Source organism: Eublepharis macularius, chromosome 7 (assembly GCF_028583425.1).
Source record: "Eublepharis macularius isolate TG4126 chromosome 7, MPM_Emac_v1.0, whole genome shotgun sequence".
NCBI classification, from domain to species: Eukaryota; Metazoa; Chordata; class Lepidosauria; order Squamata; family Eublepharidae; genus Eublepharis; species Eublepharis macularius.
In genome coordinates this window covers 10,776,957-10,803,673 of record NC_072796.1, presented here as the reverse complement: position 1 = coordinate 10,803,673, position 26,717 = coordinate 10,776,957, and the positions used below count along the sequence as shown (strand labels likewise).

Sequence of the window (26,717 nt, the reverse complement as noted above, 5' to 3'; positions counted from 1 at the left end):
CCAGGCCAAACCCACTCTGCTTTCCAGACACATATCTAGCAACTGAGGGCCAGATGACATCCTGGAATTGAGATGGTTTGGACCAGGAGCAGCCAGCTGTTGATCTCTAATTTATATGGAATAAACTTCATCATAAAATCATAAGGCAGGTGGTTTATTTCAATTTGAAAGGCTTGCTTATATTAAAAGCAAGCCATCCCCCTTATCCCTGCAGTTCAGCATTTGCCGTTTTCTACTTTCCCTCTTTCTTCCCTTCACTCTCAGGCCTGTGGCCTCTGTTATTAAAACCAGCTGAAAGTTGTTTTGGAGTCCACCACTGCCCTGAACACACACAAACACACACTTTGCAGAAAACCAGGGCTTTTTTTCTGGGAAAAGTGGTGGTGGAACTCTCTATTATCACATGTGCATGTGCGCGCTCCTGGAAATGCATGATGATGTCATTCCCGGCAGTGACGCCGCTTCCCAGAACCCAGCAAAATGCATTATAATGAGATAAATGTTAGGAAACTTGGGAAATTACACTATTATGAGAAAGGGGTTTTTTTTTCCTTTCTGTATCCTCTAGAAGAAGTGAAGTCTTCAATTCCCTTTCCCAAACATTTTATTTGTTTGGAATCATATTTTAAAATATGCAAGAAGGAGGGGGCCTCTAAAAATCCAAAACCCACCTCACAAATCTAAATTCTAACAGATTCCCTCTGCCAGCGTAGAAAAAAATTCCAAAATTCTTCCTCAAAATTCCAGTCTGAAATTCCTAATCTAACGAGTATTGAATTTTCACATTTTTAGGGAGGGTTTTGCTTTACTGGAGCAATTCAAAATTAGATACTCAGCTTTAGCTGCATTAGATTTATACTTAGTTTAAAATGGTGTTTTTTTTGTTGCCTGCCAACTCTACCTTACCAATGGCTAAGCTGTTGTGACATTGTGAAATGCTCATAAATATTCCAATGTCCCAGACAAACAATATTCATAAAAACTTCCTTAACACCCATATGGCCACTGCAATTTCAGTGATGTGAATCAGCTGAGGGTGGGGAGAACCATTTGAGTTACAGCTATTAAGACATAAGAACATCTATATGCTGATGAATATATTGATGAAAGCCTTCTGAGACTTGGACAGTGCTATCCATTCCTAGCATAAAACTGGAATAACCATAACTGATATTTTAACGAATACAAATAACCATAACTAATATTTTTAATTAACACAAAACAAATCTGCATTCAAAAGCTGTGGGAACCATAACAATGTCAACTTCAGTCAACAAAAGAATGAAAGCAACACACAAACACACACGCACAGCCCCACCCACCCCTATGAAAAGCAGAATGAACTTGAGCAGCATACACACACACACACACACAGAGCCCCCCACAGCCCCCACACCCCCATGAAAAGAAAGTAGAATGAACTCAAAGCAGCACATACACACACACACACACATACACACAGCCTTACCCTCCTGAAAAGAAAGCATAATGAACTCAAAGCAGCACACACACACATACAGCCCCACCCACTCAAAGCACCTTAGCCTCCTCTGGAGAACTGGCCCCAGCAGCTCTGCTCGCTCTCTCTCTCTCTCTCTCTCTCTCTCTCTCTCTCTCTCTCTCTCTCTCAGAGGAATGGGAAAAAAGCAGAATGAACTCAAAGCAGCTTTCCCTCCTCTGCACAGCCAGTGCCAGGCCCCAGCTTTCTCTCTTTCTCACTCACTCACAGAGGAATGAAAAAAGCAGAATGAATTCAAAGCAACTAAACCTCCTCTGCAGAGCCTGTGCTGGGCCAGAGCAGCATCTGCCTGCACTCTCTCTCTCTCTCTCTCTCTCTCTCTCTCACTCACTCACTCACTCACTCACTCAAGAAAGCACAATGAAGTCAAAGCAGCTAAACTTCCTCTGCAGAGCCCACAGGGCCAAAGGAGGAAGAAATCGCGTGGGCAGATTCTAGAGCTGCCGGAACACCGTTCCGGAGCATTCCCCCTCAAAAAAAGCCCTGCAGAGAACAAATCTGTAGCATATGAAAACCAGAAAACCAAACTCTCTAAATGCAGCTATAAAGACCTCTCATGCTGGACATTTTACATTTATTTATTTAAAACATTTTGTAATCCCACCTTTCTTCCTCAACCATCCATACTTCTGACAAGGATCTCCCTACTGTGCTTCGCTTTTGAAACTTATATTTTCAGCTCAGCCTTTCAGACACTTTGCTTGAAAACTCTAATAAATCACGGAAAGACATTAACCGTTGCAGCAGCTGGCTTGACCGTTAGCTGGGCGTCCTGGGCGATGGGCTGATGAGTCTCTGATGGCTACTAATGACAGGAGACAGTTTCCTCATAGTTGGAAATATCTTGCCTTTTCCACAACGCAAGACCTATCAGAGTTGAGGGAGAATGACGCCCCTTCAGTTGAGGGAAAGGGGCAGAGAGAGAGAAAATTAATTGGTAGTTAAAATTTAGAGAGGAGGGGAGAGGAAGTTGAGAGTAAGTTAGAAATTGGGGTATTTCCTGGGAGGGGTGCATAGATTGCTACCCATGTTTAGAAATCTACTTGAATACTTTAAATTAAATAAGTATTACAAAGGCACTGGAGAAGGAGAGTGCCTGTAGCAATAAAAATATATAGAGCAGCCTTTGATTGTTCAAGAAAACTGTCTCTTTGATATCATTCCAGAAGAAGCTGTAAGATGGAATAATTTAGTACAGCACCTGGGGGGGGGGGGGGTTATGAAAAGTGTGGACAATTTGATGGTTTAATAGGGTTGGAAGCTCTGATAGTTTCGTGACTCTGTACAAACTTTTGTACATTGATCTACTTTCAGGCAGAATGTGTATACACTACTTTAATTTTTGGTGTTCCCTGTCTTGGGACCCTACTGGTTTGGGAGAAAGGTGGTTATCCAACCGAGAAGTTCCTCCAAAAGAATGGCATTTCCCTATTCGGAAAAGGTAGAGGAGATTTTCACCACTTTGCCCCCCTGTGGTATTCCTGAGGGTCTGTTGACCCATTTGATGGAAAAAATTTTGGAGGGGGGCTCATGGGGCTATAACCAGAGGGAGAAGCAGGAAAATTCCACTCCGTGAAGTCCACAGATGGTTCCCTCAGTGGAACAGGCTTCCTTGGGAGGTGGTGGGCTCTCGTCCTTTGGAGGTTTTAAAGCAGAGGCTAGATGGCCACCTGACAGCAATGCTGATTCTGTGAACCCAGGCAGATCATGAGAGGGAGGGCAGGAAAGGTTACATCAGTGCTTAGTTCTTGTGGCCCTTTCTTACACTCCCAGGGTAATGCCAATCGCCACTTTGGGGTCAAGAAGCAATTTTCTCCAGGCCAATTTGGCTAGGGATCCTGGATGTTTTTTGCTATCTTCTGGGCATGCAGCAGGGGCCACTGGGTATGTGTGTGGGAAGGAGGAGGCATGAATTTCCTGCATTGTGCAATAGATTGGATTAGATGATCATAGAATCATAGACTCATAGAGTTGGAAGGGGCCATACAGACCATCTAGTCCAACCCCCTGCCCAGTGCAGGATCAGCCTATAGCATCTCTGACAAAGATTCATCCAGCCTCTTCTTGAAAACTGTCAGTGAAGGGCAGCTCACCACCTCCCTAGGCAGCTGATTCCACTTTTGAACTACTCTAACTGTGAAAAAGATTTTCCTAATATCCAGCCGGTACCTTTGTGCATGTAGTTTTAGCCCATTGCTTCGCATCCTACCCTCTGCTGCCAACTGGAACAGTTCTTTGCCCTCCTCCAAATGACAGCCTTTCAAATATTTAAAGAGAGCAATCATGTCCCCCCTCAACCTCCTCTTCTCCAAACTAAACATTCCCAAGGCCCTCAGACTTTCCTCGTAGGGCTATCTCCAGACCCCTGATCATTCTTGTCGCTCTCCTCTGCACCCTCTCGATTTTGTCCACATCCTTTTTGAAGTGAGGCCTCCAGAACTGCACACAATACTCCAGGTGTGGCCTGACCAAGGCAGTATAGAGAGGGGCTATGACCTCCTGCGATTTTGACGCTATGGCCCCTTTGATACAACCCAGGATTGAATTAGCCTTTTTTGCCACCGCATCACACTGACTGCTCATATTCAGTTTACAGTCCACTCTTACCCCAAGATCCCTTTCACATATACTACTGCCCAGAAGTGTATCCCCCATCCCCCAGTTGGAAGGTCCCTTCCAACTCTATGATTCTACACTTCTGTGATACATGCCATGTTAAATAAACAAATAACATCTACATCACAGGGTGCAAATGTTTTAAAATTTGCTTCATAAGTAAATGGATTTATCAAAACTGTATTTTCTACACTGTAAGCAAAGGAAAGAAAGCAAGCTCAGAGACTATCTACACAAGACATCTCACACGGAGATGCTCAAGTTTAGGGAGACACAATGTTAACCAGGAAGTGTAATTTTAAAAGGGTAGTTTTAAAAGACAGAGCCAACAGAGATCATTCCTCAGAGGGTTTGTTAATTTTAATTGAAATTGACAGAGCCTTTGGGGAGGAGATGAAATTAACAACCTCTGAGGAGCAATCTTCACCAGCTCTGTCTTTTTGAATTACCCTGGTGTAGACAGATGAAATTGACAGAGCCTTTGGCTCTATCTTTTTAAACTACACTTCCTGGCTAACATTGCGTCTCCCTACACTTGAGCATCTCAGTGTAAGATGTCTCGTGTAGAGACTCTCAAATCATAGCCAAGGAGCTCTAAGCAGAGCTTTTGACCAGTTGGTGTACAGCCTCTTCCTGTTTCCTTTTAGAGGGGTTGCTGGGAGATCAGGAACCAAGGAAAGTGACAATGCTAAAATAGGCTTAGGAGATTTTGCATTCCAAGGAAAGACTGGGGTTAGAAGCAATTCCTGATTTTGCAATTCTGCCATATTGGTGCTACTCACCAGTTTGACTGCAATCGATTTTAGCAAACTCAAACAAGAAGCGAGGTCAGTTCATGCCACAGAAAGAATACCACATGCTCTATTTAGACTATATCATTTCAGCAAGAAATAGTTTTGTTGGCTGTTTTGCGATTTTAACCAGCTCACAAAAACCAAATTACCAGCAGATGTCTAGTAAGCCAAAGCCACTTCCTTAAAGCACCATAATTAAAACTCAACCTGATTCCCCCCCCCCCAAAAAAAACCTTTTAAGAAAACAGTCTGCATTTATAGACAGCTGGAACCCCAACTGGGATAACAGAAAGGGGGAACGTTTTAGTAGGAGTCCTGAATTAGGAGACTGCTGCACAGATTTTAAGCAAGTTCACTTCTTACTGATTGCAGCATTGATTCCATTAATTATGCTGATTTGCAGTCAGCAAATTCCCCAGCAAACGGACAGCAGAATCACATGGTCCAGCTTTACTGGGAAAATACTATTTTAACATGTAGACAGCATTTCCAGAGCAGTTACAGCAGGCTATCCAAGCACATATGACCATGGCTTCACAATGTGCCTGGCATTAATATGTACCAACAAGTTGAATACAGATTCACTGATAGTTTAACTCTTCCTTCCTCACCAAGCTTCAAAGAATGTCTACCTTTTAAAACCAGTTTTTAAAGCAAAACTTTATGTTTATTTCTTTGCCAGCAACAACGCCCAATTCAGCGGGCTCCCTCCTGGTGGCAGCAGCCTGGAGGCCAGAGTAGGAGGGCACAGAGGGGAGGCGCAGGGAGCAGTGCTTAGGCCATCAATTCGGTGGGCCCCCTTCTGGCGGCAAGCAGGCACTTTGCAGTGGCCTCAAGGCCAGTGTTGTTGGCAATACGCCTGCGCGAGGATAAAGAGTGAGTCACCATCGATACGGCTTGCCTTTTATATAGTAGAATTCACTTTATTTAAAATGCTAACAGTTTACAAATACTTTTAAAACTGCTTTGAAGTTGAAAGTGGAAGGCAGAGTCCTTCCCAAGATCTCCTTGCCCTATTAAAAAAGAATACTAGTGTCACCAGTTCTTGGAAAATACCAAGAAGAGATGGTGGATAACTCTAAGAATCAATGGAAACTCTATAGGTAAAACCACAGAGGTAAAATTATAGCATATCCAGTGATTTCTAGAGCTACCTGCCGTCATTTCAAGGTTTTCCCAAGAAATTATGTCATCATGTTGGGAACACTCCCCCCACCATGTCCCCACCCCAATACTTCCTGCCACTTGCCAGGCTCAGATTGGCAAACCTAGGGGAAGGCAAGTGAGTGGTATTACTAATACTGGAAAAACTGAAACTTTCTACAGGTAATGGCAAATGCCTTAACCAGTACTGTAATCTATGACTATTTTCAACTTTATGCCTTAAAAAGGCAGGGGGGAGGGAGAACCAGGCTTTTTTCAGCAATGCTGCATCTGTGATACGAGATGTTTTAGCCGAATCCCCTCTGAAGTTAAAGGAACCCTGTCCCACTGGCAAGTCAAATACAAGAACCTGAATTCTTACTTTTTAAAAGCCTTCTGTCGATAATATTTCCCAGATAAAGACCAGTATATTTTACAACAAACGCACAGAGGCCAGAGAAAATCAGCCTGCTAATAATATACAATATAAGACCATCTGCTCACCTTGCTCCAATAATGAGTTCTTCTTGTCTAGGATCAAATGTTATCTGAGAAAAGTCAACAGCATCTTCTGCTCTGAAAACATGTAACCAGGGAGCAATTTCTATGGAAATAGAAAGAAATATTTAGCATTTATATAGCACATTTTGAATGTTCAAAGCCTTTCACTTTCACTTTCATTAAGGTAGGTCAGTCTAATTATCTTTCTAATGCAGATGTCTAGCCGAAGGTCTCTGTTCTGGATTTGCATTTAGCTTCTGTTAACTCCACAATGCACTTTTACTCAACTATATTCTCAATGCCATACGAACTTTCACTGGCTGAGGAGTTAAGATGTGGAGAGAATTTCAAGGTTCGCACACCAACCTTGTAAATACATGCTTTCTTTCTACCTCCCAGAGTGATTTTCCCTTTCCTTTTCCTTCATTGACTGTGGTTTTGCATTCATTTGTGTTCCAAAGCAATCTCTGGTTAACATGACCCAGGTTCCTTCATCATCCTTTAAATCATGGTTACAATCTCTGATTAAGGAACCAGCTTTTGCATTAAACCAGAGCTTGTATTACCAGGGCTTGCAATCTCACACCTGTAACTTTAAACTTGATCCATGTCTGGAAAGGAAGAGAGGGCAACATGGCTCCAGAAAGAAGAAGACAGATAGGGAGGGGAAGCGGGTGGATAACAAGACACAGCTGGGCATAACAGAGATTACTACTTCCTTGTGAGTGCCCTTAGGAAGGAGTGCCTCACACTTCCGCCTAGGAAATAAGCAACCTGAGAGGTGTCAGGTGTCCAAAGAAGGGAGCCCTGACTCAAAAGCTTTCATTCTGAAAACCTCATTGGTCTCTAAGGTGCCACGGGACTCGGATCCTGCTGTTCTACTGCAGACCAACATGGTTACCCATCTAAAACTAACCTCATGGAAGGCACCATGGAGTGGAAATCTATGGTGCCTGAAGAAGGGAACTCTGACTCTCGAAAGCTTATACCCGGACAATCTCGTTGGTCTCTAATGTGCCACTGGACTTAAATTCTGCTATCCTACTGCAGATCAATATGGCGACCTGAGAAAGATGATTAGTTGCAACTATTGCTGAGTCCAGTGGATCACAAACTTCCCACCTTTATGGAACACTTTCTATGTTCAATTTTTGATGCTGAGAAATCTCTGCGTTAGGAGGTTGGCCACCAAAGAGCCAAATGACGTCAAGAGATCAATAAAGGGCCAGTACAGGCATTGGCAGAACTGAAAATACACAACTTAACACCAACATGTTGATTAACAATCCCTTAAGATTCTGATGCCCAAACACTAGTTGTTCTGACTCCTTTATTAGGAAGTGGCACACACAAAATATGTCATCAATCTACACAGGAGAATCCTGTGAGATTTTTTTGGATCCGCTTACACAAATCTGTGCTTGCTTTGTACTTGGATTCCCGGCAACTGTCTCTCTCTCTCTCTTCCTTTTCTGTAAAGAATTTCTAAAAAGCCTTTGAACCCCGTAAAAAAAAATCTTTACCTGCCATTCCCATAACATACTGGTCATTGTACTGTCCTGCCGATCTCCCACCAATGTACCTGAACATAAAGATTTTATTTCCTTCTAGTCCTACTGTATAAAAGCCAAGTCATATTGGCAACGACTTACTTTTTATCCTGGCACAGGTGCACTGAAGGGCCTGAGGGTGCACCTGTGCCTGCGTAAAAGTGAGCTGTTGGTGTGGCTCAGCAAAAGTGAGTTGTTGGTGTGGCCCATGCTACCTTCAGCAGGCCTCTGAGAGGCTGCAGAGCCAGCTGGAAGGTGCAGTGAGGCCCCATAGCTGCCATGGAGGTAGAGGGAAGGCTGCACCAGGGGAGCTCCCCACTGCTACAGCCCATTGTATGACTGCTCACAATGGGCTCTGTCGCTAGTAAGACTCATAAATGGTTCTATACTGAGCCACATTTAACTCAGGAGTCACAGATTTTAGAGCCCTGGCTCTAACTATTTGCCACAGAAATTCGAAGCATTACAGAAATGTGTGTACATATTCAAGGGTATACACTCAATACAGAGCACTAATTAGATTTCAGGGTCCATATGAACTTACTGTGCACTCTGCAAAGGGCCAAACACACTAGTGCAGCGGCACATTGCAGAGGAGCATTGACTGTTATGTTGAAAAGTTTAAAGAGAAATAGTATTGGGGGGGGGGATGAATGAGGTCTTATGATGGAATAAGTCAGTCTTCTGCATATTTATCTTGAGGCAGTGGTTAGACATTCTGTAGCTTGCAGTGGTACAATTAGAAATAGTCATAGTCTGAAAGAAAGGGAATTGTCAAGGAGGATCAGATCTAGCTAAACCAGCCTTATGGGTGGGCTTGCCAGGCCAAGCTGGGCAACCTGAGGGAGTGTGCGGGGGCAGGGACATGGAGGGTGACATTGGCAACGTCAGTGATGTGACTATGTCATTTCCAGCTACAACTTGGAAGCAACAATGGATAATTTAGGAATTACTGGAAACTGATCTGACCGACTGAGCAGTACCCGTTTGTGCTGGTGCACGTGGGAACTAATGACACGGCCACGAATACCATCACAAGAATTAAAGAGGACTATGAAGCTCTTGGAAGGCAGTTGAAGATAGTGGGGGCACAGGTGGTATTCTCTTCTATCCTTCCTGTCAAAGGAAGAAGAATGAAAAGGGAGCAGACCATACTCCAGGTGAATCCTTGGCTGAGGTGGTGGTGCCAGCAGGAGCGCTTTGGGTTCTGGGACCACGGGATAAGTTTCCTTAGAGAAGGCCTTCTAGCACATGATGGGCTTCACCTCTCAAGGTCAGGGAAGAAAATTTTTGGAAAGAACCTGGAGTGCTTCATCAGGAGAGCTTTAAACTGATGCCGCAAGGGGAAGGAAATGATCAACATGGGGATTTCAATGAAGAGGTGTTGAGGCCCACCTGGGTAGGACAGATCAAACAAAAGTACAAGGCTACAAGTGCCTATATACCAGCGCCCGAAGTATGGGTAATAAGAAGGAAGAGCTTGAGCTTCTCTTGCAAACAGAGGACTATGATATAGTAGGAATTACTGAGACTTCGTGGGATGATATCATGATGATATCATGGTGCCTAGAAACTGGTCGCACAGGATCTTGCCTCTGTCCATTAGACCCTCTGTCCATCATCTTCAAGGCCTCCTGGAGGACTGGGGATGTGCCACAAGATTGGAGAAGAGCGAATGTTATCCCAGTCTTTAAGAAAGGGAGAAAGGATGACCCGGGAAACTACAGGCCGGTCAGCCTGACTTCTGTTGCTGGGAAGATATTCAAGCAGATTTTAAAGGGATCGATCTGTAAGCATTTGAAGGACCGCTCAGTGATCCAGGGAAGTCAACATGGTTTATTCCCCAACAGATTTTGTCAGACCAACCTGGTTTCCTTCTTTGATCGAGTGATGAGCTTACTGTTGATGTGATTTACCTAGATTTCAGTAAAGCTTTTGATAAGGTTCCCCATGACATTCTAATGGGTAAACTGAAAGACTGTTGACTGGACTATAGGACAGTTCGGTGGATAGGGAACTGGTTAAGGACTGCACCCAAAGAGTGGTGGTCAATGGCGTTTCATCAGATTGGAGGGAGGTGTCCAGTGGGTTGCCACAGGGCTCGGTTTTGGGCCAGGTACTTTTCAATATTTTTATCAATGATCTGGATGAAGGGGTAAATGGGCTACTCATTAAATTTGCTGATGATACCAAATTGGGAGGAGTTGGAAACACCCAAGAAGATAGAGTTAAAATTCAACAAGACCTGCATACTCTGGAGAAGTGGTACAGTTGTGAACAGGATGCAATTCAACCTAGATAAATTCACAGTATTCCATCTGGGCCACAAAAATGTGAAGCAGAAATACATGATGGGGGATACACTTCTGGGTAGCAGGGTATGCGAAAGAGATCTTGGAGTAATAGCAAACTGTAAACTAAATATGAGCAGTCAGTGTGATGCGGTGGTAAAAAAGGCAAACTTAATCTTGGGTTGTATGAAAAAGGCCATTGCATTGAAATCACAGGAGTTCATAGTCACTCTCTATACTGCCTTGGTCAGGCCGCACCTGGGACTACTGTGTGCAGTTCTGGAGGCCCCACTTCAAAAAAGGATGTGGACAAAATCGAGAGGGTGCAGAGGAGAGCGACGAGGATGATCAGGGGTCTGGAGACTGAGCCCTACGAGGAAAGGCTGTGTCATGAGTCAGCCTTGCCCTGTGCTCAGTGAAGAGTCATCAGACAGACATCTGCCTGCAGTTCACACCCACACTGACCCAGCTGTAGCTGACCTTGAGTTTGATGAACAGCAACTGCCGGCTATTCAATCAGCAGAGCCTTCAGCTCTAACAGACTCAGCTGCAGAAAGCCACTCCTCCCCTCCCTCGTTGCCAACCCCCTTGAAGCCCCGGCGCTGTCAGAGACAGGTATAGCTGCAAGAATGCAGGAGGAGTGCACGACTCATGAGTCAGAGGCAACTGTCAAATGACCAGGATGAATGAGTAAGGTCAGGATGTCTACCTAGTGAGTGGCTGACAGTTTAGCTAATTAAGACTTTTGCTATAAAAACAGCTGGAAGGAGCAACAGTTTGTGGAAGCAACAAGTACATTTTATGGCTGCTCCATTGGCCTGGCTATTGGCTTCTCTGCAACTCTGACCCTTGGATTGAATCTGACTTGTTGCTTCTCTGGCACAGACCCTTGGACTGGACTCTGTTTATTCTTTGCACCCTGGTCATGACTGGCCCCTGCACTCCGACCCCTGGCTCCTGGGCGTCTACGCCAGTACAGGCGGAGGGCCTTGGGAATGTTTAGTTTGGAGAAGATTGAGGGGGGACATGATTGCTCTCTTTAAATATTTGAAAGGCGGTCATTTGGAGGAGGGCAAGGAGCTGTTCCAGTTGGCAGCAGAGGGCAGGACTTGAAGCAACGGGCTTAAATTACATGCAGAAATGTAGCGGCTGGATATTAGGAAAAACTTTTTCACGGTGAGAGTAGTTCAAAAGTGGAATCTGCTGCCTAGGGAGGTGGTGAGCTCCCCTTCACTGGTAGTTTTCAAGAAGAGGCTGGATGAATATTTGTCAGGGATGCTTTAGGCTCATCCTGCATTGGGCAGAGGGCTGGACTAGAAGGTCTGTATGGCCCCTTCTAACTCTGTGATTCTCTGATTCTGTGATTCTGTTCTTAAGACTGCACTTAGAAGATGAAATCAAAGACACATACATAGAGAAGTCTCTCAAGAAACTGAGATGAAAAAATAACTGCAAGTACAGAGTGTGAGGTGAAGTTTTCCTAAGAATTGGGAGAAATCACAGCTTGCTTAAAGTTTGAAGGAACACCATTAGAAGAAGAAAAGGTTAGGGAAGAGCAGAGAAGAAAATGAGTAGGATGAAGATTAAGCAAAGGTTTACTGCAATAAAAAAACATAAAGATGAGATGCCAATTAAAAGCTAAAGGAGAAAAAGCAGGAAGAGGAAGAAGCAGGAAGAGGAAGAGGAAGAGGAAGAAGGAGACTCTGACAGAAGAGGCAGAATTGGCAAAGAATGACTGAATGTGAGCAGCCATTTTATCTACAAGACAAGTCAGCAACCACAGTGCCAGAGAGCGACAGAAAGAAAACACTGAAGATGGAAAGAGACAAAGAAAATTACATTTATCCCTAAAATAGGGAAAAAACAACCAAGGTTTAGAAGACGATTTAGGGGGGATTCATATATTTAAAAGGAAGAAAGCCCAAAACAGAATGATACTGGTGCCATACCAATGCTCAAAAATGCCAACAGTGACATTAATGGTGCTTTTCACTTGATCTCAGGGGGTCATAAGAAGATCCACTCAGCCAGAGATTCATTAGCCATGAGCAGAACTAATACTTGTTCCAAAAGCTCTGGAGGATCAATAGAACATGTGCTGAAAGACCCATTCTCCCAAGGAGACAAGTGGTTGTGTTTCGTACCAACTGAAGCTTGTCAAGCGTCTCGGGTGGCATATGGTATTCAAGCAGTACTGAAGCGAGTGAATGAAATGCTTCCAATCTGGTGTGTATTTTCTAGTTCTTCCTCCAATTCCCAATTCTATATCACTTTTTTGCTTTTTCAGGGTGGTGGTGGGCACATTAACCAAGCTGGAAACTGAATATGGAATCTATATAACCCTATACAATTGGAACAATGCTGCAATGATGGGCACAGAGAGGCAATGCCTTTCTCTTTTAGTACTACAGAATGCTTTATAATAGTCACCCACCAGCTACGATATGAAGCGCCCTGTTTATCTTCTCCATTCATCTTCGCACTGAATTGAAAATTCAGTTTTACATGGCCAATGAAACAAGGAAGACAGAACCGCATTTTGAAGCACTTTCCCGTCCAATATGTCATCAGGGCCATTCTGGGAGACTCTACAGTTCTGCTGCATTTGTTCTGCCTTCTGCCGCAGGAGTCTGACTCAATTCATCTTTGTTTATGCCAAGCAACAATCAGCCCATTTGTTGCGGGGAACGTGACAGAAAGAACAGACTTGCCCTTTGGAAAGTTTCTCAGCAGTCTTGAAACCTCTCAAACTAAGTCTCAGGTCGGCAGCCGGGTTAGTCTGCAGTAGAAAAGCAAGATTTGAGTCCGGTGACACCTTAGAGACCAGCAAGTTTTTTTTAAGACTCAAAACTTTTGAGAGTTGAAACTCCTTTCTTTAAAGTGCCCTGTATCTGAAGAAGGAAGCTCTCATTCTTTGAAAATTTATACCCTGAAAATCTTGTTGGTCTCTAAGGTGCCACTGTTCTCCTGAACTAAGATAACATTGAAGTGATTCATCATCTGCCTTTTATGAGCGTACATGATTGCATGTTGCAACGCACTGCCGACAGCCCAGATGAAGAGCTGCGTCCTCAAGATGCCTTCAGATCAACGCTTCTGCGACTGCCCTTTGGCTGAAGTTGACTTCACTGTCCAAAGCATGAACTAGCCAGAGAGAGATTCTTGAAAAAACGGCTACTGACTTTAATCAATGCGAATCCCCATTTAGAGATCATTTTGAAGGTGTGGGATAACTTTAGGAAAAGATATCTACCAAAAGTTTTCTCTTGTTCCGCTTTTACTAACCAGGTGTGGTTCCCCCCTGCACTGAGTAGTACCTCATATAAGCTTTGGAAAAAAACAACAACATAAGATTTATTGATATTGCTAAAAATGGAATAATATGCAGTATTACAATTAGAATCAAAACTTCAAGAGAAAATCCCTGGATAGAATATCTCCAATTAAAGCATTTATGTAATACACCAGAGATTAAGAAAGATTTGCAAAAACCTGTCACCCCTTTTGAAGAATTGCTTAGTATTTCGTCGTATTCTTCAAAAGAGTTGGTCTCAAAAATTTATAAATTATTAATTAGCTATGGCAGGTCTAATTCATTATCTTTTCATAAAGCTTGGACGCGTTTGTGAGAATTCTTTAACAGATTCAACTTGGGAAAGTATTTGGTCATCTCATTCCCTCCATACCAGCTCTTTAAATTTGGTATTTCAAGCATATAATTTTTTTACTCGATGGTACTCACTCCAACTAAAATAGCGCATATCAATCCAAGATATAGTTCTTGTTGTTGGCGAAGTTGTGGAGGGGAGAGAACTTACATTCATTGTTGGTAGTCTTGTCCGGTGGTTTTTAAATTATGGGAAAAGATTGTGCATCAAATAACTTATACTACTGGACATACAATTCCATTCACGATACAATCTATATTGCTGAATGTTTTGCCCGATTTAGATATACGGAAAAATTTAATAGGAAGGCTACTATAGGTAATTGCCTCTCATTGGAAGGCCCCCCCCCCAGTTACCAGAGATAAAGGAGTGGTATATGTGCCTGTGGGACTATCTAATTTTTGACAAAATAGCAGATGTTAGGAGGTCCTACATAAGAATCAAATTTCCTGAATAAATGCTACCCGGTATTGGAAAAACTTTTAAAGAACAAAGATTCTCCATATTCATTCTGCAATCATCGTTATTTCAATTACATGTTGTTAATAGATTTGTATAAGGAAGTATGGTAGTATGCTCTGTAAGATAGCCATTGGTGTTTTAAATAATTTTTTTTTAAAAGAAAAAAAATACTGAGGCACTTGCACATTACTGACCTCTCAAAATTAAGGCTATTATTGAGTAGCCTTTGCAAAAGCTGCATTGTGGATGTGGCAACCTTTTCTTTAACTGTTGTTTTTAATTCTTAATCTTAAATTTTGTTCGAGTGTATGGCCTATGGGCTGTTAAGCTGAATAAACTACAGCTGAAACACCAGCCTTTTAACCACCACAGAAGGATAAAATGTGAATAAATTTGCATATTTTTGGATATTAATTTACAAATTTGCATCAGGTTCAATAAAGGCCCACAGAGCTTTGCTTGTTTTTGGCTTCCACTCGCATACCTCATCATCATCAATATTTATTACAGTTCGTAACCAGCACATATCAACCTAAATATGTTTACAGAAACGCATATCCGAACAATATAAACTTAAAACGAGGCTCAGTATAGACATGTAAGACATAGGCCTTGAGGAACTCTTATTTCATGCATCCATGTGTCAACCACTTGCACACCTCATGCTGGGCTGGGTGCTGCACAAGAGAGTTGCTCAGGGCTTAGAAGTGGTATTTGAGGATGGGCATGGAAAACCGGAATAGGCAGGGCTTTTTTTCAGCTGGAACACGGTGGAACGGGGTTCCGGAACCTCTTGAAAATGGTCACATGGCTGGTGGCCCCGCCCCCTGATCTCCAGACAGAGGGGAGTTGAGATTGCCCTCCGCGCCGCTCAGCGGCGCGGAGGGCAATCTCAACTCCCCTCTGTCTGGAGATCAGGGGGCGGGGCCACCAGCCATGTGACCATTTTCTCCGAGGGCAACCCACTGAGTTCCACCACCTCTTTTCCCAGAAAAAAATCCCTGGGAATAGGTAATGGGAGGTCAAAGTGTGTAGAATTAAACTTGCATCTTTTGGGATCATACCCACAATCTGTACACATTCCTTCAGCAAACATGATCCTTATGTTTAATATCTAGCGGGAAGAGTTGGAGGCTGTGTGGCATCTGCAGGCTTTTGTTCTTTCCCCCTGAACCTTCTTATTGCCAAGGGAGGCTTCCTCCCCTTTGTTTCTCTTGCTTCGCTTCTGCTTCCTCCTCTAGATTTCGCAAAGCTGATTTCAGCAGCTATAATTGCCAAGTTAGTAAATGAATCAATTTGAGACACAGCATCATTACTGTAGCAGCAAGCAGGAGGACCCAGCTGCTGTTTAGCCGTTCCTTGCATCAGATTGCGATAGTCACGTTCCTAGGGGAATATATACCAGTTACTAAAAAAAAAAAAATACTGCAAGGCAGAGAAATTGGGATGTTATTTATTTGTTCGCCCTGCCGGTGTTGCTGGTTTTCTGTTCCCCCCACTGAATAATCACTGTTTACCATGAGGAGCTTACCCTCCCCACACACATTATAGCAAAACCCCTCCTCTACTTTTTAGCATCACTGCTAATTTTTGCAGTTACTAAAGTTGCCAATATGTTCGCTGCTGGTTCCCTGAAACAACACTACCAATTATGACACTCCCTGTGGAGAAAAAACAGAGCCCTTAGACAGAGTGGAAACTACAAAGAACCCTTTACGACAGGAGATGAAGTAGCGATACATCTGAAATGAATCCCACAAAAACCATGACACAGAACTTTAAGTATTAAGGATCCGGCCTTGTAACTGGTCCCATCTCCCAACTTCAGCCACCACCGCCACCCTCTCCATTTCTGGTCAATCAAAATGATTAGTACTACCTAGGAAAAAAAGTGTTTGAAAGCAGGTCCATCTTCCAAGCTATCCCAGATTTTTACAGTACCTTCAACTGTAAGTTCCTATAGTATTTTTTATACCTCCCATCCTTCAGGGTTAAAAAGGAATTACAGAAAGGTTTCTGACCAGGGGGATGCCCATGAAATGGCAGGAATGGTGTAGTGGTTAAAGCGCAGCAGGACTCTAATCTGGAGAACGGGGTTTGATTCCCCACTCCTCCGCTTCAAGGAGATGGTAGAGCAACCACGTTTCAGACCAGCTTCCCTCTTTAGCTTGCTTTGCTTCACCTTTTTTCTCCTGCCCCTCCTTTCTCCTGTTCTCTCTCCCTTGGGTTAGCGAAGAGGGTCTCAAATTTTGTCCAGACTGTCCCTCTAGGTAAATCCACCTTCATTATTACCTCTGCTTCCAGGCCTGGTAAGTATAGCAGCCCACGTCCCATTTCTTAGACTATTCGTTGCTAGACAAAGGGCAATTCCGCACGTCCCAGCATAGTACTATACTCACGCAACGAGGGTGTCTTCCTGGCACAATTTCTGACGTCATCGCACCATGATGCCACTGTCAGGGAGCAATGACGTCAGAACTCGCACCAAAAAGATGCCCTCGTTGTGTGAGTATAGTGCTGTATCGGGACATGTGAAATCGCCCAAAGTCGCAGAGAGGTAACTCAGGATTCGGGCAAAACATAGTCTTGGGGTTCTCCTGCACTGCCAATATGCTACCAGTAGATAATACATTATATATGGAATATTATATAGTTTAGTATGTACTCTTCAGAGATCATAAATTCATTCATGACCATGAATGCTGATAGTTTAGTTTAGTTTATTTGATAGGTTTAGTTTAGTTTATTCGATCCACTGGAGAGGCAAACAAGCTTTCTATTTTATGGTGTAAGCCACTACCCTAAAGGTTAAAGATCAAATATGTGTAATCTTCTTTGTCTACTACTCTTAGGCAACATGAACTAATATGTCAGGGACTCTCAACTGTATGATGCCCTGGGCCAGGTTGCTTCCTACATGCAAATAGGTCTGATCTGAGGGTGGGGTCTTAGGTAACGGGTTCTTATCACAAAGGAATTGATACTTTCCTATCTCCCTATACAGTTCCTAAAAGGAAAAAGCATTTTTAAGAAGAGGTTTCTCTGAGGTGAAACGCTGCAGCTTATTTCCTTGCCCTCCTTCCTACTTTTCAGTTGTATATTTCCTGTCTGTGCCAGCAAAGTAGCTCAAGAAGAAGAGGCAGGCAGACTTGCAGTAGGGTTGCCAAGTTCCTTCACTCCCCTGGCGGGAGATTGGGATGCTGGCTCTTACCTCCCCTCCGTCTCCTTGTGAAGATCTTGTGCGTGCAGTCCCGGCTGGCATGATGACATCACTTCCAAGTAGTGATGTCATCACATGGGTCAAAGGGCAGCACGGGAGTGCTCCCGTACTCATCACAAAGGGCTGAATTACCCTCCCGTAAGGCCAGATTCGGTGCAAAATGGGCCCGGTGCGGGGCGCGGGAGTGCATCTCGCTGCCTAGGGGGGTGCTGTGCCGCCAGGGGGGTGGCCCAGGGCATGCCCCCCACTGGCCTGGTCAGTGGCGGTGGGGTGGAAGGTGGGAGCAGGGGATCCCCCGCCCCTGGCAGGGGAATGGCAAGCCTAACTTGCAGTAGCATAGGACATTATTGTGTACCATTTTAAAAAATATACTTCAAGATTAATATACCCTAACCATTTCCCATCTCTTGGCTTGACAGAATATGGACTACTTTTAGCTGTTACTGAGGGTTTCATCTGCACAGACAGTCATTTTTTAAAAAGTCCTCACAATATTCCTTTTCAGAACAATGCAGGTTAAATTTAAACCCTGCCCCAAGGGCTCTTATTGACCTGTCCTGCCCCCCCCCCAAGGAAGCCCCTAGAGCCTCCGAAAAGCTGAAAATGGAAGTCGCAGGATCCATGTGGACAAAAAGCCACATGGTCTGGGAGACACAAAGAGATCAGGGAAAGCCTGAGGAAATCGCCCCAATACCTTCTTCCCTTGCTAGCGGCGCTTATGTAGGCTCAAGAGTAAGGCGGGGCGATTTCTCCCAGATGCCCCTCCACAAAGCAGGCCAGGCCACGTGATGTCCTGTCCCCGCAGGGTGCGCGTCTCCAAGCATCAGCTTTCTGAAGGATTGTTGGGGAAGGTGTGAAGATCCCTACAGGCAAGCAACTTCTGCAAGCCCTTTCTGGATTCAGCCCAAATGGGTTTTGTTCAGCTTCAGCTCCACCATTCTTTTCTCTCAGAATGGAAACAGGCAGTAGCTTTGCCTATGAATATGTATTTGGATGAATTTTATTGTACGCTCTCTCAGGCCCCTGCTGGAGGATAAATAAGATAAATAATATAGATGCCTCTCTGTGCTGCAGTGCAGTTCAGATGCGTGCCTTTATAAAGCTAGTTTCATCTTCAGTGTTTTCAGTTTTAATTCCATGTAGTCCTCTTTCTCCAAAATGGCAGATAAGAATTAACATAAGGCGATGCAAAAAGTTGATCTAAATGGGCCATGGCTACTGAAGGCAGCAGTCTTGGGACCATGGTGCAAAGCTTGCTGAAGTCATCAAATAAGATTGTAGCAGAAAATGGGGCAAATTCACTTTTGGGAAAAAAGGACTGACAATAAAATAGCAAGAACCAAATGCCATTATATGAATCGATGATGTGGCCAAAGTTCTCAAATGCCCAGCACAGTCAGCTTAGTGTCCGTATGAGACACAAAACAGGAAGGACGAGATGAGACATTGCCCGTTCTATTTAGACCAACCAGAGCTTAAAATAGCAGGAGCAAGCTTGCAAGACACACAGGGCTTTCCTTCAGACTTAATATTCCAAGGGTAGGAGCCACTGGGAAGGCGAAGGCATGCTGAGAATGAGGGCACAACTAAACATCGCAGTTTCTTCCATGTTTATTTTAAGTGACCTTTTTTCTTTTGCAAGTTTAGTGAAGGAAACCATGGTAGAAGCACGCAGCCCTGTTCAAGTACTGCTGCAGCACAGTGGTTAATGGTTCGGCTGCGAATCAGCGCTCTACTAGTTCGAATCCCTCTCCTGCCATGAGCTCAGTAGGTGGCCTTGGGTGAGCCATTCCTTTCAGCCCCAGCTTCCCAGCTGTATTGTGAGGATAATAATAATACTAACTTGTTCACTGTTCTGGGTGGGCATTAATCTGTCTAAAAGAGCAGTATATAAGCGCAGTTGTTGTTGTTGTTAGGATAATACCAAAGAGCCCAGGGATACCTGTCCCCAAATCCCTGCATGAAATATTTATCCACACTCTGCAATGTGTATCTCAAACAGCAGAGGATTAAAGAGGGGAAGAAGAGAGCAACAAGGGTGGAAAGAGATGCCTATCCTTTCCTGTGTACGGGGTATACTTTAGATGTGTAGGCATCTTTTTGTTTCATCTTTGGTCAGTATCCAGCACTCCATCTTGAATTTTATACTCTTGACATAGCTATATAAGGTAAATTACCTTGAGTTCATTTTTTATTTGGCATATTTCTTTTTCTAAATATTTTTTTTTCAATCAAGATAAATTTGACTGAATTTTTCATTTTGTAAAGACTTATGGGCAGAGGAATTACAACTCCTACTGTGATACATTGCCCTGACTTTATTTCACGCTGTTCTGGGGCAGAATTTGAAGTAATTCACTCCATGTTATTTTCAAGTTTATCTCAGCATAATTTCATTGAAATGTATTTGTTTGATAACTGTTTTTTTTACTCATTATCCTTTATGCCCTCACCTGGCTAGCCCAGGTGAGCCTGATCTCCTCAGATCTCAGAAGCTAAGCAGGGTTGACCTCAATTAGTAATTAGATGGGAGACCTCCAAAGAAGACCTGGGTTGCAGAGGCAGGCAATGGCAAACTGCCTCTGTTAGTCTCTTGCCATGAAAGCCCCACCAGGGAATGCCATAAGTCAGCTATGACTTGAAGGTACTCTCAGGTACTTGAGGGTACTCTACCTTTACACATTTTTGTCTCCCTTTCCCGCCCCCATTCCAGATTCATTGTGTGCTGGGTCATGTAGGTTTCATTTATATATTTTATTGATGAGGCTCGATCTGTGATATTTTCAGACCACTAAGGAAGGCCTTTGGGACAAAACACATCTCGTTTAATTGTCTCTCTGCATATGGCAAAGAGTTGTACTATTATACCTGTTCAGTATTGATTTTATTTTAGTTCTATTCAAGGTTTTAATATGTATATATAGAAGCATATGATGTTTTAAATTTGATTTCTGTATTTCAAATTAAACTTCAGGCCAGTGTTTTTAATTCGTATTTTTAGTTATTTCCCACCATTTTATTTTTTTCTCTTGTTCTGTTGTTTATGAGCATGCAAACATCTGATGATCCACGTGGACCTCAGATCTACACCAGCCTGAAAGTTAGGTGTGCAAAGAATGTTGCTTTGACAATACGACCAGCAAAGAAACCCAGGCGGTAATTCAGGCAACACATCCAAGGGAGATCTAGAGGGCAAATAAGACTGAGTGGAAAAAAGCAAGTTGATCCTCAGGGCATTCAGACACAATCCAAGAGCTAAGCACAAGTTGCAGGGCAGCTCTTATTATAGTGATTACAGAACAGCAGAGATACCCCCAGGGCTTTTTTCCTGGGGAAAGAGGTGGGGGAACTCTCACCCGGGGCAACTTCCAGGAGGAGGTGGCACCCCTGTCACTACATGTGCATGTGCACAGCACATGCGTGCTCCTGGGACTGCACAATGATGTCACTTCCAGGATGTGATGTCATCATGCAGGCTGCGGACGCCTGTGTTCGACAGGGGGCCTGATTTGGCCAGGATCTAGACAAATTCAGCCTGAATCAGGCCTGAATCAGCCTGGAATGGGCTGCTGCAGCACAGGGGAGGACTCCCTCTCCCAGCAACGGCCCGATCTGAGCCATTTTAGGACCAAATTTCGGGCCTATATTGGCTCGGCAGTGGCCCATACCAGGCCATTTTGGGCCTGTTCCTAGCCATTTTGAGCACTCCCCCGCCCGGCAGCGGCTCGATCCTGGCCATTTCAGGCCCAATCCTGGCCATTTAAAGGCCAAACTGGGCCAAATGGGCCCAAATAAGAAAGGAGGTAGTGCTCCCCTGCCCAGCAGTAGCCTATACCAAGCCGTTTTGGGCCCAATCATGGCTGCTTTGGTCCCGTTTGAGCCCAGTTTGGGCCCAAAATGGCTAGGATCGAGCCCAAAACAGCCAGCATAGGGCCCAAAATGGCCTGGAACCAGCTGCTGCTGCATGGGAGAGCACCCTCTGTCAGGCTATGGATGACAGGAAATAGTAGACCAGAGTGTCCCTGGACCAGTGGTCCCTGGACCACTGCAGCAAGACACAGGTTCTTGGTTAAATGGCTTTTATTCAGAAATCATATCATTTCCATATATATGTCCATAGAACTACTCAGAAGCAAGGTAAGCATCTAAGCAGCAAGAGTAAAAGTTGACAGGAATGACATCATATGAGAGAGTCTTCTCTTTTAACATTCAAGTCTGCTCTTTCCCCCCCTCCCAATCATAAACAAGATATTGGCGCTTTTCTTGTGTGAGAACGTTTCACATATTTGTAATATCAAGTTGAGTTACTAGGAGACAAGACATAGCAAAGTCTGAGAGGGAGTAGCATACAAGGTCAGAAACACTAAAAGCTGTTGCAATTCGTTAGATAAACACCTGTGAAAGCCTGTGAAAGAAACAGTTATGGCATTGGTAAAATGACATCGAGTTACAGCATGATACATTGGTTCAGAACAAAAAGATCATTAAACTTGGCATGGATGGGGCTCAGACATGACACTCCCCCACCCGGCAGTGGTCCGTACCAGGCCATTTCAGGCCTGATCTTGGTTGTTTTGGGCCCATTTTGGCCATTTTGGGGCCGGAACGGCCAGGATCGGGCCGCTGCTGTGCATCAGCCTGTTCCTCTACCTGGCAGAGGCCCAATCCTGGCTGTTTCGGGATTGATCCTGGCTGTTTCAGGACGATTTTGGCCAGTTTGGGCCAACTTTAGGCCCGAAATACTGCCGGGTGCAGGAATGTTCCCCCATCCAGCAGAGGCCTGATCCTGGCCATTTCAGACCCAATCCTGGCAGTGTCGGCCCCATGTCGGCCATTTTGGGCCCAAAACACCAGGATCGGGCCTGAAATGGCCAGGATTGGGCCACAGTCAGGTGGGGAGGGGTGTTCCCCTGTTCAACAGAGGCCTAATTCTTTTTTTAATTTTTTTTTTCAATTTAACATATAAAATGAACAATTTTACATCTCAAATACATAACAGTACAATATCAGAGAACGTATAATGTTATGAGTTGTACAACAGATGAATCAAATGTTACTAACTAGAACTATATACAGTACAGTACAATTAAAATGTTAATAAAACTGTAAATACATTTTTTGGTTCTGTTACTACTATACTGGGTTATTGCTGACATAGTTGTAAACTATATAATGAATGGGTCGCTCACTGAGCTAAGGCTGTATAAAGAATTTTTTGAGGGGGGGGTAAGTCTTTTTCAGAAACATATTCAAAAAATGGGTGCCATTTAGCCATAAAATCAGTTTCTTTTGGAAAGTGCATTGCTTGATGAATTTTATCATGATTTTTTCCTTGTATATAGCAATCCGAAATTTTAGACACAGGTCTAATTCCAGCCATTTCAGGCCCTATCTTGGCCATTTTGGGCCCATTTCAGCCATTTTGGGACCAATTTGAGCCCAAAACAGCCAGGATTGGACCTCTGCCGGGCAGGGGAATACTCTCCTGCCTGGCAGCACCCCCATCTTGGTAGTTTTGGACCAAATCCTGGCTGTTTCGGGCCCATTTTGGCCATTTTGGGCCAAAACCAGCCAGGATCCAGCCCATATCAGCCAGGATCCAGCCGCTGCCAGGCAGGGGAGTGTTCCCTTGCCTGGTAGAGGCCTGATCCTCACTGTTACAGGCCCAATCCTGGCCATTTTGGGCCCATTTTGGCACTTTTGGGCCTGCAACAGGCAGGATCGGGCTGCTGCCAGGCGGAATAGTTTTCCCCCACCCAGCAGAGGCTTAATCGTGGCCATTTGGGGCCTGATCCTGGCTGTTTTGGGCCCAATCCTGGCCATTTTGGGCCTGTTTCGGCCAGAAATTACCAGGGTCAGGCCCGAAATGGCCAGGATTAGGCCGCTACCAGGCGGGGGAGTATTCCCCCACCCCATAGTGGCCTGTTCCAGGCCGATTCAGGCCAAATCCTGACCATTTGGGGCCTGTTTCAGGGTAAAATGGCCCAGGTGGAGTTTTGAGAACTGCCAGAACGCCGTTCCGGAGTGATCCGGCAGAAAAAAAGCCCTGGATATCCCTTTCACACTTACAGTTAAAGCACTATGTCTGAGGAGTCGGGGCAATCGTAATGGCACTCGCTCCTTTCACACTGTTCCCAGCAGTTTCTATCTGGCTTCTTGTGATTTCTTTTAGACCTGTCTAGAAGCCTCTGTTCAGTTTCGGGCTTTCAGGGCATTGTAGTGCATGTCACCAGTTTTTTAAAATTTGAGCATACGTAGTAACATTTCAATGTGACTATATCTTTTGACAAACAAGGCCCCTTCATGACCACCCTTCAACCATCCACCCCCAGCCCACTGCTTTCAGGGGTAAAGCAGGACTTCCCTTTGCACGGGGGGGGGGGGGTAGCAGACTTGTACCTAGCCCAGGCTCAGCTGAGACACGCCAAGCCAGAGCTCAGCTGGGGCAGCCGCTCTCCTGCTCCAACCCCCGCCCCCCGTGCAAAGAGAAGTCCTGCCTTCCCACTGGGAACACTGGGGTAGGAGTTGACAGGAGGGCTGCAGAGGAGAACAGCCACCCCAGCTGAGCTACAGTGAGCCCATTCCGCTTGCCTGGGAGGGCTGCAGAGCAGCCAAAAAAATGGCAGAAAAGGAGTTCAGAGAGCTGACGGGTGGGTGTGGTTAATTCCACACAAACCAATCAGCTCCCAGAGAAAAGGAGAGGGGGGAAGTGCTGCAAAAGTGTTCACACTGGCATTAATCGGGTCAGCCCTGAGATGGCAGCAGTTTCAAAATAAAATTGTGGTATGTCCACAGGGGAAAAATCGGGGGTAATGCGGACAAAGTGCGGCACTGTGTCCCGTGACTAGCTTGCAAGTATGAAACCTCTGCAAACATGGGTGTGGAAGGTCTAAGAGTCTCTCTACACAAGACCTCTTCCATGAGACGCTCAAGTGAAGTGAGATGCAATGTTAGCCGGGAAGCTGTGTTTTAAAAGACATATTGGAAGGCTTTGTCAATTTCCCCTCTCTACAGAGCTGGGCGAATATTGCTCCTCAGAGGGTTGGTTTATTTCCTCTTTGCCTCCAGGAAGGCTCTGTCAGTTTTACTTCCCCTTCTGGGGAACAAAGATGAAATAAACAAATTCTCTGAGAAGCTATCCCTGCCAGGTCTAGAGAGGTGAAACTGATTAAAACTATGATTCCTGGGTAACGTTGTATCTCCCTTCACTTGAGTATACTTGTCTAAGAGGTCTCATGTAGAGAGACTCAAAGACAAAATCCACAACAACCATCAAAGACGAAAGTCTGATTTTTGCTGGGTGTTGGGAGAGGAGGGGGTTAGGTTCTGGACTGGCTTGGAGGGGAAAGGCCTGAGGTGGAGAGAATGTGCTCGAGAAGGCTTTTGGAAGTTGGAGGAGGAGGAGGAGGAACAATGAGGAGTCAGGGCTTGCCCCCTTCAGTTACAAGCTGAGTTCATCAGAGGTCCCATCTGTTAGGCTAGACTGAGCCTCAACAGGGCACTGTACTTTGGATCAAAAGGTTTAGAATACCAGCAACAGAGCAAACCATGTGTGGTTGAGTCATCTCTCTCTAGGCTTGTTATTATATGCCAAGACCGCACCTTTCCTTAGCCGTGTTGGCTGGCTGTTCTATCCCAAAATTAACCCTCCATCATGCAAAAGTGATAGGCAATGCCTATTCTCCTGGCTAATCTTTGCTTTCTTTGTTTTGCATGCTCCAGTGGAGGCTCATTCTATTCTTGTCTGGCAAGCAACCCTTTAGACAAGTATGACTCATACCTTTCTAAAATGGCAGGACAGATGATGGGCTGTTACTAGCGTTGCCAGGTCCCTCTACCATCCCGGCAGGGGGAGGGGGTGATCTGGCAAGTACCTCATGTTGGTGATAACGTCATTTCTGGTGATGATGTAATCGTGCCAGGTGCCACACACACACACCAGGAGTGTGTGCACCACGCATGTTCCCATGGTGCCTGCTGGTGATGGGCTACCTCCCGGGGGGGGGGGGGAGTCTTGCCACCTCCCACTGATCACTGGCGGATCAGCAGGCCCCCAGGAGTTTGCCCGTCATTGGTAGGCACCTGGGAATCCTTCTGGTTACAGACAAAAGGGGTGGAGTCAGAGGCCACAAAATGGAGACAGAAAGGCCATGACAGCAATCAGAGAAAATAAAGGCAGTGATGATTTAAATTTAGATTTTGAATGTGCATTAGTTTGAATATGTGAGACAACTGGAGCAGAACCTCCCAGACCAATGATGCATCAGTTGCAATCCCATTATAGCATCTTGCTGCCCTCTGGTTGCAATCCCACAAAGTTTAAGCCAAGAGGTGAACAGTGTCTTCAGGGAGGAGGAGATGAAATTAACAAGCCCTCTGAGGAGTGATCTCGGCCAACTCTTTCTTTTTAAACAATGCTTCCCAACTAACATGGTATCTCCCTACCCTTGACGAATCCGGGCTGCAACATCTTGTGCAGAGATCTTGTGCAGAGAGTTTCTCACTTACCCAGTTCTAGAAAAATATTTGGAAAGGCCCCCTTCTTCCTTGCTTACCTTCACTGGTAACAATGGGATGCTCCACCCGTTGGCACCGAGGATCCTGCACTGCAGCTGTCGCCAAGCATAGCACCCCCAGCCCCGTAGCCAGCACTGCAATCAGGGCGCTATCCTTCATCTTGGCCATGTCTTCCTTTACGTGGGTCACATCTCCTTTAGCCAGAAATCCTTCTCGTATTCAGATGGGGAAAGGTCCTGCAGAGTACAAAGGAAAAGATCCAGAGGAGTTAGCCGTGTTAGTCTGGAGTTGCAAAATAGTAAAGTGCTGTGGTTCTCGAAAGCTTATACTACAAATAAGTTGGTTAGTCTTAAAGATGCTACTGGACTCTTTATTATTTTGTTAGATCACAAATGGTCACTTTCTGTATTCTGGGGGCAGAATCCGTCCTCTTCCT

At 44.7% G+C, this 26,717-nt stretch overlaps 1 protein-coding gene across 1 annotated transcript in view; it reads right to left on the bottom strand.

Annotated features, from left to right (window-relative positions):
* SEMA5A (semaphorin 5A) overlaps nucleotides 1-26,449 on the bottom strand; it is a 155,688-nt gene extending 129,239 nt beyond the window's left edge. Inside the window, exons 1-2 of the mRNA XM_054984946.1 lie at nucleotides 26,320-26,449; nucleotides 6,577-6,676 (exon numbers count right to left, since the gene is read on the bottom strand). Coding sequence (XP_054840921.1) covers nucleotides 6,577-6,676; nucleotides 26,320-26,449 — 230 coding nt within the window. The remainder of the gene's footprint in view (nucleotides 1-6,576; nucleotides 6,677-26,319) is intronic.
* Nucleotides 26,450-26,717: the final 268 nt, after the last annotated feature.